Raw genomic sequence first — 16,232 nt, 5'->3', positions numbered from 1 at the left:
CTCTTACCTTATTGGAAAGGCTGAAGACCCGCACCTCTGCGTACTCCATTTTCAGGATGGTGTTTTCAATCAGGAACTTGCTGCACAAATCACTGTAGTAGGAAGAGCGCATGGGGTCCACTTCCTGTGAGAGCGAGGAAAAGACCAATCACACGGCTTACAAAGGCAAACGGCACTATCACTGTTGCCTAGTGAGGGGTTTCGGGTTTGAACAAACACCTGACATAAAGTGTTCAACTCTGCACATCATTTGTGCCATGGACATGATTGACACATTACTGGAGTATAAACCAAGGCATTGTTTATGTAAATAAATGCCTAAATGATGCATTGTTAGTTCTTCATTGTGTCCTGTCGACAGAGCATGTCTAATTGTTGAGGGTGCAGTGCTGTGTTCTCACTTTGAGGGATTGGAAATGTGCCAGAGTCTCTTTCTCATGGCCTAGAGGATCCAGAGCTCTCATGAGGAGGATGATTGTCAGCAGACACCCTGAAACACACACAGACGCACAACAGCTTCTATTTTCTAAGATGATGCAGGAAATACAAATGCAATGTGAAGTATGCATGTACAAAACACACACACCTTTATGAAAACAGACGCGCACACACACACTTACATTTGTTCTGAGGCTCGAGCTCCAGCAGCTGATTGCAGGACTGAAGCTCAGCCTGTAGCACTGAACTCTTCTCAACCGACAGCTCACTCCTGCAACACACACACATACGGTTTCCATGTTTTATGGGGACTTTCCATAGACAATGATTTTTATACTGTACAAACTGTATATTCTCTCCACTTACACTAACTCTACCCCTAAAACTACCATCACAAAAAACTTTATGCATTTTGAAAATTTTTTTTTAAAACATCACTTAGTTTGATTTATAAGCCGTTTTCCTCATACGGACCAAATTGAGATCATCATGAGATCTGTTTCTAACATGAAAATTTGGCTTTAAATATTTGTATTTAAATAAATTGTAATTAAATAAAGAGATTATGATTGAAGACAGTTTAAGTGCAATATACACACTTTAAGAATGCAATTATTCACATTGAACTTGGATACTCCATGTATAAAATGTATGATGGATAAGGCAGTCAAAATTAATGTTAATGCATTGCATCAACACGTTTAATGCCTTTTTTTGTTCATTTTAACACCGTTGACAACAGTTTCATTCTAACTGAAACCGAAACCCCACCCTCTGAAGACATGTCAGTAAACCTGAATCTGTGCATGATTTACAGGCAGAGGACAGGCCACAAACCTGAGAGCTGCTGACAGACTGGGCTGAGATTTATCACTGATTTCTGCCAGTTAGCTGTGACGTATTCAACATTTTCCAACTTTAATTATCAACGCTCAACAGAAATTTGCCCCCATGAGTGAAACATGAATGAGACGGACATTAGAGTTGTGCTGCGGCAAACACATGTTAGTTACACGTGCAAGATTAAGTCCATAAAGTTGGGGGAAAAGTTCAATTATTGCAGATTTACAGTTCAGTTGAGAAATACAAAATGTGTTTTAGTGTTTAATAAAAACTTTTTTTAATAATGTATATCCACTGTTTAACTTTTTTTATTAAAACTGTATATTTCAAATAGTTTTTAATATACACACTATCGTTCAAAGTTTGGGGTTATTTTTTTTTTTGCTTTTGAAAGGCTGCATTTATTTGATCAAAAATAGAGTAATATTATGAAATATTGTTAGTTTTAAATAACTATGTGAATATATTTTAAAATGTAATTTATTCCTGTGATCAAAGCTGAATTTTCAGCATCATTACTCCAGTCTTCAGTGTCACATGATCCTTCAGAAATCATTCTGAGATGATGATTTGATGCTTAAGAAACATTTCTGATTATTATCAGTGTTGAAAACAGATGTGCTGCTTCATATTTTTGTGGAAACCATGATACTTTTTTTGAGATTTCTTTGATATATAGAAATATCAAAAGAACAGTGTTTATTTTAAATAAAAATGTACTGTAGCGTTATAGATTTTTTTACGGTCACTTTTTCTCAATTTAATGCATCTTTGCTAAATAAAAGTAAAAAAAAATTAAATCTTAGTGACCCTAAACTTTTAAATGGCAGTGCATTAATTAGGCTGAGATTTATGGACAGATGCAAGTTGCCAATAAAATGGCTTAATTCTTTATTTGTTGCATATGCACAATATTAAACTTATGAAGCAATCTCTTCACCTTCACACCTGAGAGATGAAGGGTTTAGTGGTCAAAATAATAATAATCAAACAATTAAAAACACACAGCAGTACCTGAACAGCTCCTGATCAGTGGCAGAGTCTCTGCACCAGCTTTCAGCACAGCCTGAAACATGACAGAGAAGTTCACACACGGTCTTCATCCATCGCTTCATTCACACACGTGTCAGTGTGACGCTCACCTGTGTAGAGAGCACAGTCTCTGTGTGTGTGTTTCTCTGTCCAGTGGACGGTCAGGTTGTGTTCATTACTCATGTCAGTGATGGAGCCGGGAGGAAGATCACACAGCTGACAGAAACAGTTAAAGATCTGTGTGCGTGTGTATCAAAGCTATACCTCAAGTGCTTTACAAACAAAGCAAGAGCTTTTTATTTGGAAAAGAGCATCTGGGACATTCTGCTAAATGTCTCTTTTTATGTTTCTTAACTCTGGCCCTAGAGATCCACTTTCCAGCAGTTTAGTTCCAACCCAAATCAAACACATGAACAAGCTAATCCAGGTCTTCAGAATAATATAAAAAGCTGCAGGCAGGTGAGTTTGGTTAGAGGTTAGAGTCTTGATTTTGTTTTAGGGCTCTACTAGATCGGATTTTCATGCTTGAATGTTCAAAAAACATTTTATTTTTCCCATATTGGGAATCGCTCTGTTTAGTTCCTGTCTCTATGAAGGCCCTCCTTCTGAAAAGCACACTGTGCTCTGATTGGTCGGCTGAATCAGTGTGTGATCAAATTGGTCAAGCGCTTCGAGCGTGTTTTGGGAAATGTCCCGCCCCTTACCATAACCGGGAGTTTCAACACACTACTAACTAACTGAACCAGGCCACGCCCCCTTTATTCTACATATGCCTGTGGTGGGAATTATTTAAATGAGGAATGTGACACGTTCGTCACCGGGAGAAAACTCATCAAGACTACACTGGAGGCGTTTCAGGGAGTTCAGGAACAGTGACACTGATATAGAGAATAACTCCTTTGTGCTTTAGCTCAACTCTGCTCAAACAGCAACATTACAGAATAAAGAAAGTCGAAACATAAGCATAACAAAAGCATAATAGGTCCTCTTTAAAACAGGAATGGCACTGCTTGGTGACCCGGAAGTGAAGGATACCCAGACAGGACTGTGACGTAAACGCGGATGGGCGCATCTCCACTCCACCGGCTGAGGCTGCCCGTCCAACACCAGCATCAGACCCACTGACAGCGCCTGAGAGAGAGAGAGAGAGAGAGAGAGAGAGAGAGAGAGAGAGAGAGAGAGAGAGAGAGAGAGAGAGAGAGAGAGAGAGAGAGAGAGAGAGAGAGAGAGGGAGCGAGAGAGAGATCGAGAGAGAGGGAGATAGAGAGAGAGAGAGAGAGAGAGAGAGAGAGCGAGAGGGAGCGAGAGAGAGAGAGAGAGAGAGAGAGAGAGAGAGAGAGAGAGAGAGAGAGAGAGAGAGAGAGAGAGAGACACTCATTCACTCTGTGCTGGTTAAATAGTGCTGGTGGATTTCTCTCAACGATCACTTACATGAACAGGTTTGGAGAAGGCGACAGACACCCTCTCGCCCTCCCGGCTGACATACACACAGCTGATCATCTCCTCTCGCTCCGCTACACACACACACACAGACAGCAGGAGTGAGCAGACTTGTCACGTCAAATGTGCAGTAAACACACACTCACACACTCACCTCGGCCCAGCAGCCAGCGGTAGTAGAACCAGGCGCTCTGATCGTTGGGGTCGGTGAAGAAGGCATTATGCGCCAGCTCATATTCTAGAGAAATAAAGACAGAAAACCAATATCTTATCACATGGCTCACTGAAATACCTTTGACTGGTCAAATGCGGTAACCTGAGGTCAAATATTTTAGTTAATACCACAACATCCTAGATGCTTGATTCTGATTGGCTGACATATTCTGTATAATTATTTTTGCACAGATATGAAGTAGTTCCAGGTCTTGACCATATTATCATGTTACTACTAAATGCAGAGTTTAAAAATACCGATTGGTCAATGCAGTGTTATGAAGTGCAGTGTTATGTTATCAAATCAAATCAAATCAAATCAAGTATATTTGTATAGCGCTTTTCACAATACAGATTGTATCAAAGCAGCTTCACAGTATTAAAATAAAATAATACAACAAAGTTTGTTTCTAGTGGAATTTATTGATTGATAGTGTTGGATTACATTTTTATTAAATGTTTAATTTAGTTTTTCCACTGCAATAGTATATAAACTGATAAAGTTTAGTAGACTGATTTCAGATGATTATGGAGTCTCCAGCAAAGAGTCTCCTTTCCTGCTAGACCTGTTTTCTCTATTGTGTTTTAAATGAATCAGATCACTTGATTCTCACCTTTCGGAGCCCAGACGTTGAATCGTTAGGTTGATTGACTTTCACCTTTTGTCTTTAATGGCACTGGGATGGCTCTTGGAATTGGAGTTCCTGGCCAGTATCAGCATGTGAATAGTTATGCTGATTCAATTGGACTCAGAGTAGGGTGTGTTCCTACTTCATTTGCATGCTTTATTCAGAGTCTCCACCTCTATGTAATCCCTCCCACTTGGAATGTATATAACTACAATGCATACTGTATTAGAGTTAGATCATGTTGGACGTTTCTACAGCCGCGTACGGCAGAGTTCTCAATAAAGAAAACTTCTGTTGAACGCGATCCCGACTGTCTCACTGGTCTCTGCTTCGAACAAAGAAAACTTTACAACAATAGAATAAAATTAAATATCCCCAAAATATCCCCAACTGAGCAAGCCAAAGGCAACAGTGGCAAGGAACCGAAAAACTCCATCAAGTGACCTAATGGTGTCCTAAAACTCCATCAGGTGACCTAATGGAGAAAAAAAAAACCTTGGGAGAACCCAGGCTCAGTCGGGGGCCAGTTCTCCTCTGGCATTTATGAACTAGAGGCCGGATTGTAGTTTGAAACTGTGAGATTAACAATATTATATGAATGCCTGGCTGAAAAGATGCGTCTTTAATCTAGTTTTAAACTGGGAGAGCGAGTCTGAGCAACGAACAGTATCAGGAAGACTATTCCAGAGTTTTGGAGCCAAATGTGAAAATGCTCTCCCTCCTTTGGTTGATCTGGATATCCTAGGTATGACCAAAAGCCTTGAATTTATTGATCTTAAAGAGCGCGATGGATTATAGGGTGATAGAAGATCCGCTAAATAGACTGGAGCTAAGCCGTTTAGGGCTTTATAAGTCAGTAGCAATACCTTGTAATTAATACGGAACTTTATAGGTAACCAATGTAGTGATGATAAAATCGGTGTTATATGATCATATTTTCTTGATCTAGTAAGAACTCTAGCAGCGACATTTTGGACTAACTGTAGCTTGTTTATTGAGGATGCAGGACAACCGGCTAATAAAGCATTACAGTAATCTAGTCTCGAGGTCATGAATGCATGAACTAACTTTTCTGCATCAGAAACTGATAGCATATTACGTAGCTTAGCAATGTTTCTAAGGTTATGGTAGAAACAGACGGTCTCGATGCCTTAATGCGTACACACTGCTGTACCTTTCAGAAGCTGCTCCTCACACACTCTGTGTGAGTGAAGCTGAGGCGAGGCGCAGGGGGCGGAGTCAGGGGCCGGCTGGGGGCGGAGCCGAGGCAACAGCGTGCTCCGGTAATGCCAGCTGGAGTAGTTGGAGAAATTGGAGCCAATCAGGCGATCTGTAAACTGCAGCTCCTGCTCGACAGAAACCCCGGACTCTTTGACCACCGTGCGGCGGTAATCCCAGCAGTGGACTGGGGGAGGAGGCGGGAGAAACACACGTCAGCAACAAGAGAAACGTACAAATCTGAGCTACACACAGTCCATTCGGCGACGGATCTCACAGTTGCGCTCGTCCAGGCTGAGGCAGCGGTCGCAGAGGCCGAGCTCCCGCTTCCAGTCGGGCCGGGGCAGGCGCGGGTTCACCCAGGTGCGGTGGTGCCAGCAGCCGTAAGACTTGGGGTTCACCTTCAGACAGGCCTCGATGAAGAGCAGCTCAGACTCGTACAGCTTCTGCACCTCGTCCGTCTCGCTGGAGACAAACAGATTCAAAATGTTCATTTGTTTTTCATAATGTTAATATATGCAACTTATAATACACATTACTACTATATCTTGACAGGATAAATTGATAAATTGTATTGTATTATTTTATTAATATATAACTTATACAACTGTGTCAATACCTTTAGAAATATTTCATAAACCAGTTAGAAATATTTTATAAACCTGAGTATTTTTGTGGTCACAGCAGTTTTGGTAAGTGTTATAGCTTCTTTAATTGTGCTTTTATTTTGTTTCAGAACCATGATGCTAATACAAAAAACATTTTCCAAGTATGAAAAGCAATAAAAAAACAAACAAAATGGCTTTACCAATGTAAATATGGTTATAATTATCATTAAATTTTTTGATATTTTTTAGTACAAAAACATTTTCACCAAACAAAATGGATTTCTGCATTTAATACGCGTGTGGTTTGCATAACATACATAACTATGAAATAAATCTAGATATTATATTTGCAAAATATTATAATAATTAGAAATGAAATGTAATTTTTCAGAAGCCTTGGGTATAAAGAAAAATATTTCTACACAAATAAAAAAATAAAAAATAAAAACCAAACAATGTTTAGTTAATTTTCACCCAAAAAAACAAACAAACAAGCAGATCTTTAATAAGTGTGACATGCAAATATGGTTATTAGGCAACACCATCATCTTACAACACTGTGAGATTATCTGATTGCGATGACAAGTGAACACTACATTGTTAACACACGTCATAAATATTTGATGTGACCGTACACACATGTGGAATCTGATGGTGTTGACCAATACTGAGTGACATACAAGGAAATGAGAGCATGAAAGAAATGCAACATGCCTCAACAGACTACACAGATTCCTAAGTCAACCTAACACTACTACATTCACAGCATAGCAGCGCAGCAGCTCATCCCTTGAGTCTCTCACCGTAACGTCTCCAGGTGCAGGAGGACTTCTCTCCTGTAGTTCCACAGTGTGGCGATGTCCGGGTTTGAGGACAGGAGCAGCTGAGTCAGGTGTAGAGCCTCCTCGTCGTGTTCCCCAGCGCTCCTCTACACACACACAGAGGAACCGTCACACACTGTCACGCTACACACTCATTACACACACGCCGCAGAACAAACCTTCTTCAGGACGGCATCGCGAGTCGACACGAACGCCTTCAGCTTCTTCTCCCGCTCTTTCCTCTTCTCCTCCTCCTGCTGCGCTGTTGACTTTATCTTCACACGCCCGTGCTGACGAACACACACAAACACACACAGGTGTGTGACGCAGGGCTTTACAAGTGCCAGGGGTCCATGGGAAAGTTTACAAGGGGGATTTTATTTTATTTTTTTATAAATAAATGAATTATTTTGAAGCTTCCACGTATTTGCAACTTTTTATCTAGCAATTCTGACTTTTTTCTCGCAATTGTGACAAAAAAAAAAGTCAGAATTGTGAGATAAAGTGTCGCAATTATCTTTTAAATTGTTCTATTGTTAGGCAAAAACATGCATGCATAAAATAAGACCTTGATAAAGATAAATAAATAAAATTATTTAAACACATCTAACTGCATAGATTTATTTGGTACCGTACCACAGTGAATAGAACAAAAAGTAAAATAATATAACGCAATAGAAACTAAGGATTTTATGCATATTTATAATGTTCATTTTTACACAGTATAATTTGAGATTTATATTAAATCTGATCATCTGATATGATCATAATGAGAACGATCATATTTAGGGGTCCGTCACAAGAAAATGGTCATATCTAGGGGCCTGTCACATGAGAATGCACATATTTAGGGGTCCATCACGAGAACGATCATATGTATGGGCCTATCACATGAAAATGGTAATATTTAGGGGTCCGTCACATGAGAATGCACATATTTAGGGGTCCGTCACATGAAAATACACATATTTAAGGGTCTGTCACATGAGAATGCACATATTTAGGGGTCTGTCACATGAAAATGGTCATATTTAAGGGTCCGTCACATTAAAATACACATATTTAAGGGTCTGTCACATGAGAATGCACATATTTAGGGGTCTGTCACATGAAAATGGTCATATTTAGGGGTCCGTCACATGAGAATGCACATATTTAGGGGTCTGTCACATGAAAATACACATATTTAGGGGTCAGTCACATGAAAATGGTAATATTTAGGGGTCCGTCACATGAGAATGCACATATTTAGGGGTCCGTCACATGAAAATGGTAATATTTAGGGGTCCGTCACATGAGAATGCACATATTTAGGGGTCCGTCACATTAAAATACACATATTTAAGGGTCTGTCACATGAGAACGCACATATTTAGGGGTCCGTCACATGAAAATAGTCATATTTAGGGGTCCGTCACATGAGAATGCACATATTTAGGGGTCTGTCACATGAAAATACACATATTTAGGGGTCAGTCACATGAAAATGGTAATATTTAGGGGTCCGTCACATGAGAATGCACATATTTAGGGGTCCGTCACATTAAAATACACATATTTAAGGGTCTGTCACATGAGAATGCACATATTTAGGGGTCTGTCACATGAGAATGGTAATATTTAGGGGTCTGTCACATGAGAATGGTAATATTTAGGGGTCTGTCACATGAAAATGGTCATATTTAGGGGTCCGTCACATGAGAATGGTAATATTTAGGGGTCAGTCACATGAAAATGGTAATATTTAGGGGTCCGTCACATGAGAATGCACATATTTAGGGGTCCGTCACATTAAAATACACATATTTAAGGGTCTGTCACATGAGAATGCACATATTTAGGGGTCTGTCACATGAAAATGGTCATATTTAGGGGTCCGTCACATGAGAATGGTCATATTTAGGGGTCAGTCACATGAAAATGGTAATATTTAGGGGTCCGTCACATGAGAATGCACATATTTAGGGGTCCGTCACATTAAAATACACATATTTAAGGGTCTGTCACATGAAAATGGTCATATTTAGGGGTCTGTCACATGAAAATACACATATTTAGGGGTCCGTCACATGAGAATGGTAATATTTAGGGGTCCGTCACATGAGAATGCACATATTTAGGGGTCCATCACATTAAAATACACATATTTAAGGGTCTGTCACATGAGAATGCACATATTTAGGGGTCTGTCACATGAAAATGGTCATATTTAGGGGTCTGTCACATGAGAATGCACATATTTAAGGGTCTGTCACATGAAAATGGTCATATTTAGGGGTCTGTCACATGAAAATACACATATTTAGGGGTCCGTCACATGAAAATACACATATTTAGGGGTCCGTCACATGAGAATGGTCATATTTAGGGGTCCGTCACATGAAAATGGTCATATTTAGGGGTCCGTCACATGAGAATGCACATATTTAGGGGTCCGTCACATGAAAATACACATATTTAGGGGTCCGTCACATGAGAACGATCATATTTGGGGGTCCGTCACATGAGAACGATCATATTTAGGGGTCTGTCACATGAAAGTGCACATATTTAGGGGTCCGTCACATGAGAACGATCATATTTAGGGGCCTGTCACATGAAAATGGTCATATTTAGGGGTCCGTCACATGAGAATGCACATATTTATTTTAACAATAACTGGTTGGATCGGTCTTCTTCAGGTGACAGAAATCTTTTAGGCAGTGTAAGCCTTACTCAGTTAATTAAAGAACCTACGAGAGTTGACGGCCGTTCTTCTACCTTGCTTGATTGGATCCTTGTCTCCAATCCGGATAGGATTATTAAATCGGGTGTTTTATCAGATTGCTTCAGTGACCATTCTATAATATACTGCATCTGGAAAATTAAAATACAGAGTTCTCCCTATAAATATATCACAATAAGGCAATGTAAAAATATGAATGTTGATTATTATATACGCGATCTATTAGATATTAGATGGGACAGGCTTCAATTAATTCCACTTGTGGAAGAGGCATGGAACTTCTTCTATACTGAAGTAAAAACCGTAATTGACAAACATGCTCCTGTGAGAACGATTAAAGTCAAAGGTAGACATTTACCATGGATAAATTCTAATTTACTTCAACTATTCAAACAAAGGGACAAAGCTTGGGTTAAATATCGTTTATCAAAAGTTGAATCGGATGGGACAATATACAGGCAGTTAAGGAATAAATGTAAAACTGAAACTAGGAATGCCAAATCTAATTATTATAGAGACTGTTTTTCTCGTGATTTCAATAACCCTAGGCACTTCTGGAATCATTTAAATAATATTCTTAACAAAAATAAAAAGACTTCTGTGAAACAAATATGTAAGGATAAGGACATTTTATCTGATCCTTTGCTTATAGCTCATGCCTTTAATAATCATTTTTCGTCTTTATGTAGTTAAAAATCTGTTTGCCCTGATGGTCTGGCATGGTCTTCCTATTCTTCTATGCCTGCTGGTTCTTTTTCATTCAAAAAGATCATGCCCAGTGATGTTTTTAATGTATTACAGAACCTTAAATTAAAGAGTAGTACAGGACCAGATGATTTGGAAGCTAAGTTTGTTAAAATTGCAGCTCACATATTGATGTTTCCTTTAGCAGATCTTTTTAACCTATCATTAACTACTAGTACTGTGCCACAAATTTGGAAAGCTGCAAGAGTGACCCCTCTTTTCAAAGGTGGAGACCAATCTGATATGAACAATTATCGTCCGATTTCTATCATTTGTGCAGTTGCTAAAATATTTGAGAAATTAATTTTTAATCAACTAACTGAGTACATTAATAATTATAATATTTTATCTCCACATCAATCTGGCTTTAGATCCAATTTTTCTACTTCAACTGCTCTGTTAAAATTTACAAATGATGTTTTCTCGGGTTTTGATAATGGTCATTTCACTGGAGCTGCTTTCATTGATCTCTCAAAGGCTTTTGATATGGTTGACCATTACCTTTTACTGGATAAGCTTTACTCTATTGGTTTGAATAAACATGCTGTACTTTGGTTCAACTCTTATTTGCATAATAGACGTCAATGTGTTGTTTACCAAGGATTCCAGTCAGATTATTTAATTATTGATAAAGGTGTTCCTCAAGGTTCTTCTTTAGGCCCACTGCTTTTTTCAATCTTTATCAATGACCTGGCACAAGTTTGTTCTCATTGTGAATTAGAGCTTTATGCTGATGACACTGTCATCTTTACCTCTAATCGGGATTTGCTGCAAGTTCAAAGAATTCTTCAATCTGACTTTGATAAAGTACAACAGTGGCTGTTTATTAATAAACTTCTGTTGAACATGAAGAAGTCCTGCTGCATGGTGTTTTCCACGATACAAAATCGCCGTTGTGCTTCCAGTTTTGAATTAAAGTTTTTAGATGGGTCCCTTATGCAGATTGTGGAAGAATTTAAATATTTGGGCCTTTGGCTCGACTCTAACCTTACTTTTAAGATACACATTGATAATATAATTAGGAAAGTATATGGATGTCTTAACACTCTGTACAGATCAATTAATTGTTTTTCAACTCAAGTCAGAAAAAAAATTATTTCTCAGCTGGTAATACCAATTATTGATTATGCAGACATAGTTTATACTAATACCTTTGAGTCCAATCTCAAACCCCTTAATGTCGTATTCAATTCTCTTTGCAGATTTATATTGAACTGTCCATTTAAAACTCATCATTGTTTTATGTATGATTCACTTCATTGGTTGCAACCTAAATCACGAAGGGATTACCACTGGATTCTGTTTATTTTTAAATGTGTTTATTTTAATTGTCCTGCATACCTTAAACAGCACTTAATACCGTATTGCTCAACGTACTCACTTAGAAACCTCCAATGCCCAACATTTTTTACGGTACCAAGGCTGCTTTCTGTAGCTGGTAGGAGAGCATTCCAATATAAAGCACCTCATGACTGGAATAACCTTCCTCTTTTTTTGAGGTCTATTTCTATATTTGGTTTGTTTAAGTCGTCACTTTTTTCTTTTCTTAAAACTACATGTTCTTGTAATTAGGGACACCAATGTTATTACATATAAATGATTCATGTAAAACAATTTTTATTAATTTGTGTACAATTATGACTTTCTTTGTCATTTTTTTCTTTAACTTGATTCTCTTTTACTTTTCTATGTGAGATGTGACTTATCCTGTATGTTACATTTTGTTATAAGGCATATTGATAATTGACCGATTAGTGTAGGCTGATTACTTGTTAAATATCCATTAATATGTGTGCTATGTTAGTTGTGGGTAAGGGCAGGTGAGCGAGGTTTTGTTTTGTTTATATGTTTGTATCTGTGTCTTTTTTTAGTGTGTGATTAAATATTGTGTCTGTACATTGGTGCAGGACCCCCTTGAAAATGAGATGATACATCTCAAGGGGTTATCCTGAAATAAATTCAAATTCAGAGCAAAATGGTCATATTTAGGGGTCCGTCACATGAGAACGATCATATTTAGGGGCCTGTCACATGAGAACGATCATATTTAGGGGCCTGTCACATGAGAACGATCATATTTAGGGGCCTGTCACATGAGAACGATCATATTTAGGGGCCTGTCACATGAGAACGATCATATTTAGGGGTCCGTCACATGAGAATAAACATATTTAGGGGCCTGTCACATGAGAACGATCATATTTAGGGGCCCGTCACATGAGAATAAACATATTTAGGGGCCTGTCACATGAGAACGATCATATTTAGGGGCCCGTCACATGAGAATAAACATATTTAGGGGTCCGTCACATGAGAATAAACATATTTAGGGGTCCGTCACATGAAAACGATCATATTTAGGGGCCTGTCACATGAGAATAAACATATTTAGGGGCCTGTCACATGAGAACGATCATATTTAGGGGCCCGTCACATGAGAATAAACATATTTAGGGGTCCGTCACATGAGAATAAACATATTTAGGGGTCCGTCACATGAAAACGATCATATTTAGAGGTCTGTCACATGAGAACGATCATATTTAGGGGCCTGTCACATGAGAATAAACATATTTAGGGGCCTGTCACATGAGAACGATCATATTTAGGGGTCCGTCACATGAGAATAAACATATTTAGGGGCCTGTCACATGAGAATAAACATATTTAGGGGTCCGTCACATGAGAACGATCATATTTAGAGGTCTGTCACATGAGAACGATCATATTTAGGGGTCCGTCACATGAGAATAAACATATTTAGGGGTCCGTCACATGAAAACGATCATATTTAGAGGTCTGTCACATGAGAACGATCATATTTAGGGGCCTGTCACATGAGAATAAACATATTTAGGGGCCTGTCACATGAGAACGATCATATTTAGGGGTCCGTCACATGAGAATAAACATATTTAGGGGCCTGTCACATGAGAATAAACATATTTAGGGGTCCGTCACATGAGAACGATCATATTTAGGGGTCTGTCACATGAGAACGATCATATTTAGGGGCCTGTCACATGAGAACGATCATATTTAGGGGCCTGTCACATGAGAATAAACATATTTAGGGGCCTGTCACATGAGAACGATCATATTTAGGGGCCTGTCACATGAGAACGATCATATTTAGGGGCCTGTCACATGAGAACGATCATATTTAGGGGTCCGTCACATGAGAATAAACATATTTAGGGGCCTGTCACATGAGAACGATCATATTTAGGGGTCCGTCACATGAGAATAAACATATTTAGGGGCCTGTCACATGAGAATAAACATATTTAGGGGTCCGTCACATGAGAACGATCATATTTAGAGGTCTGTCACATGAAAGTGCACATATTTAGGGGTCCGTCACATGAGAATAAACATATTTAGGGGCCTGTCACATGAGAATAAACATATTTAGGGGTCCGTCACATGAGAACGATCATATTTAGAGGTCTGTCACATGAGAACGATCATATTTAGGGGCCTGTCACATGAGAACGATCATATTTAGGGGCCTGTCACATGAGAATAAACATATTTAGGGGCCTGTCACATGAGAACGATCATATTTAGGGGCCTGTCACATGAGAACGATCATATTTAGGGGTCCGTCACATGAGAATAAACATATTTAGGGGCCTGTCACATGAGAACGATCATATTTAGGGGTCCGTCACATGAGAATAAACATATTTAGGGGCCTGTCACATGAGAATAAACATATTTAGGGGTCCGTCACATGAGAACGATCATATTTAGAGGTCTGTCACATGAAAGTGCACATATTTAGGGGTCCGTCACATGAGAATAAACATATTTAGGGGTCCGTCACATGAGAACGATCATATTTAGGGGTCCGTCACATGAAAGTGCACATATTTAGGGGTCCGTCACATGAGAATGATCATATTAAGGGGTCCGTCACATGAGAACGATCATATTTATGGGTCCGTCACATGAGAACGATTATATTTAGGGGCCTGTCACATGAGAATAAACATAGTTAGGGGCCTGTCACATGAGAACGATCATATTTAGAGGTCTGTCACATGAAAGTGCACATATTTAGGGGTCCGTCACATGAGAACGATCATATTTAGAGGTCTGTCACATGAAAGTGCACATATTTAGGGGTCCGTCACATGAGAATAAACATATTTTGGGGTCCGTCACATGAGAACGATCATATTTAGGGGTCCGTCACATGAAAGTGCACATATTTAGGGGTCCGTCACATGAGAATAAACATATTTTGGGGTCCGTCACATGAGAATAAACATATTTTGGGGTCCGTCACATGAGAACGATCATATTTAGGGGTCCGTCACATGAGAATGATCATATTAAGGGGTCCGTCACATGAGAATAAACATATTTAGGGGCCTGTCACATGAGAATAAACATATTTAGGGGTCCGTCACATGAGAACGATCATATTTAGGGGTCCGTCACATGAAAGTGCACATATTTAGGGGTCCGTCACATGAGAATGATCATATTAAGGGGTCCGTCACATGAGAACGATCATATTTATGGGTCCGTCACATGAGAACGATCATATTTAGGGGCCTGTCACATGAGAATAAACATATTTAGGGGCCTGTCACATGAGAACGATCATATTTAGGGGCCTGTCACATGAGAATAAACATATTTAGGGGCCTGTCACATGAGAACGATCATATTTAGGGGTCCGTCACATGAAAATGATCATATTTAGGGCAAAGTAGAGGAAATGGCATAACACTGAAAGGAAGAACAACTCACCATAATTCACCACTTGATTAAGATCTAGAAAAAGGAAAACACAGTAAGGTCATTTTAATACATATGCGAAAGCCTGTTAACAACACACGATAGCTCTTTAATCTGAATATGACACACCTATAACACAGACTGAATGAAGAGCTCCATCCATGCCATTTGAAATGTGAATTATCGCATCAGACACACTTCCTACCGCTTAAACCGCAATAACACATGTGTGTAGAGCTATAAAGTCATCACAGGTCTAAACACATCTGGATGATTGATCTGTCATGCTGATGATGCACAATCACTGAAGCTTCACAGCAGGCGTTAAACACTGCTTGACCCGAGGGTGCCGTTTCGGCCGAAACATTATACGTTACCTATTAAACAGCTTTGTATGATGAAGAGCGTTTATGTTTTACCTGTGAGTTTGACTTCAGGGCGTGCTGTGCAGGATGTGTAATAAATGCGAATTGTACTACAAACAACTCTTCCGTCGCTTCAAAAACACGTAATCATCGTAAGAGCACTATAGCGCCCTCTAGACAAAAAGACAAAAACTGCGAGAGATGTCTGGAAATATCTGCGTGTATTTTATGGCCACACTACTTACATAAAAAACAAATAAGTACAATGTAAAAACATGAATGTGCACAATAACTGCATTATATAAAACTGTAACAAATAAATGTTAGTAGCCTATAGTAGTTAAAGACACTTAAATAGGCCTATAAAGTAGGAAGAAATTATTATATAATTTTATTTATACATT

General features: G+C 38.9%; 1 protein-coding gene across 1 annotated transcript in view; it reads right to left on the bottom strand.

Moving 5' to 3' along the window:
• The window catches only part of rabggta (Rab geranylgeranyltransferase subunit alpha), a 23,113-nt gene extending 7,118 nt beyond the window's left edge, over window positions 1–15,995 (bottom strand). The window contains exons 1-11 of the mRNA XM_084099347.1: window positions 15,883–15,995; window positions 15,476–15,499; window positions 7,422–7,532; window positions 7,225–7,349; window positions 6,091–6,278; window positions 5,770–6,000; window positions 3,908–3,991; window positions 3,745–3,827; window positions 3,349–3,444; window positions 2,424–2,529; window positions 2,296–2,347 (exon numbers count right to left, since the gene is read on the bottom strand). Of these exons, the coding sequence (XP_083955473.1) occupies window positions 2,296–2,347; window positions 2,424–2,529; window positions 3,349–3,444; window positions 3,745–3,827; window positions 3,908–3,991; window positions 5,770–6,000; window positions 6,091–6,278; window positions 7,225–7,349; window positions 7,422–7,532; window positions 15,476–15,478 (1,079 nt within the window). The 5' untranslated portion in view covers window positions 15,479–15,499; window positions 15,883–15,995. The remainder of the gene's footprint in view (window positions 1–2,295; window positions 2,348–2,423; window positions 2,530–3,348; window positions 3,445–3,744; window positions 3,828–3,907; window positions 3,992–5,769; window positions 6,001–6,090; window positions 6,279–7,224; window positions 7,350–7,421; window positions 7,533–15,475; window positions 15,500–15,882) is intronic.
• Between the last annotated feature and the right edge of the window lie 237 nt (window positions 15,996–16,232).

Source organism: Abramis brama (genome assembly GCF_963993115.1).
Source record: "Abramis brama genome assembly, chromosome: 22".
Taxonomy (NCBI): Eukaryota; Metazoa; Chordata; class Actinopteri; order Cypriniformes; family Leuciscidae; genus Abramis; species Abramis brama.
The sequence above is the reverse complement of the archived record's forward strand: the minus strand, read 5'-3'. Positions and strand labels throughout refer to the sequence as shown.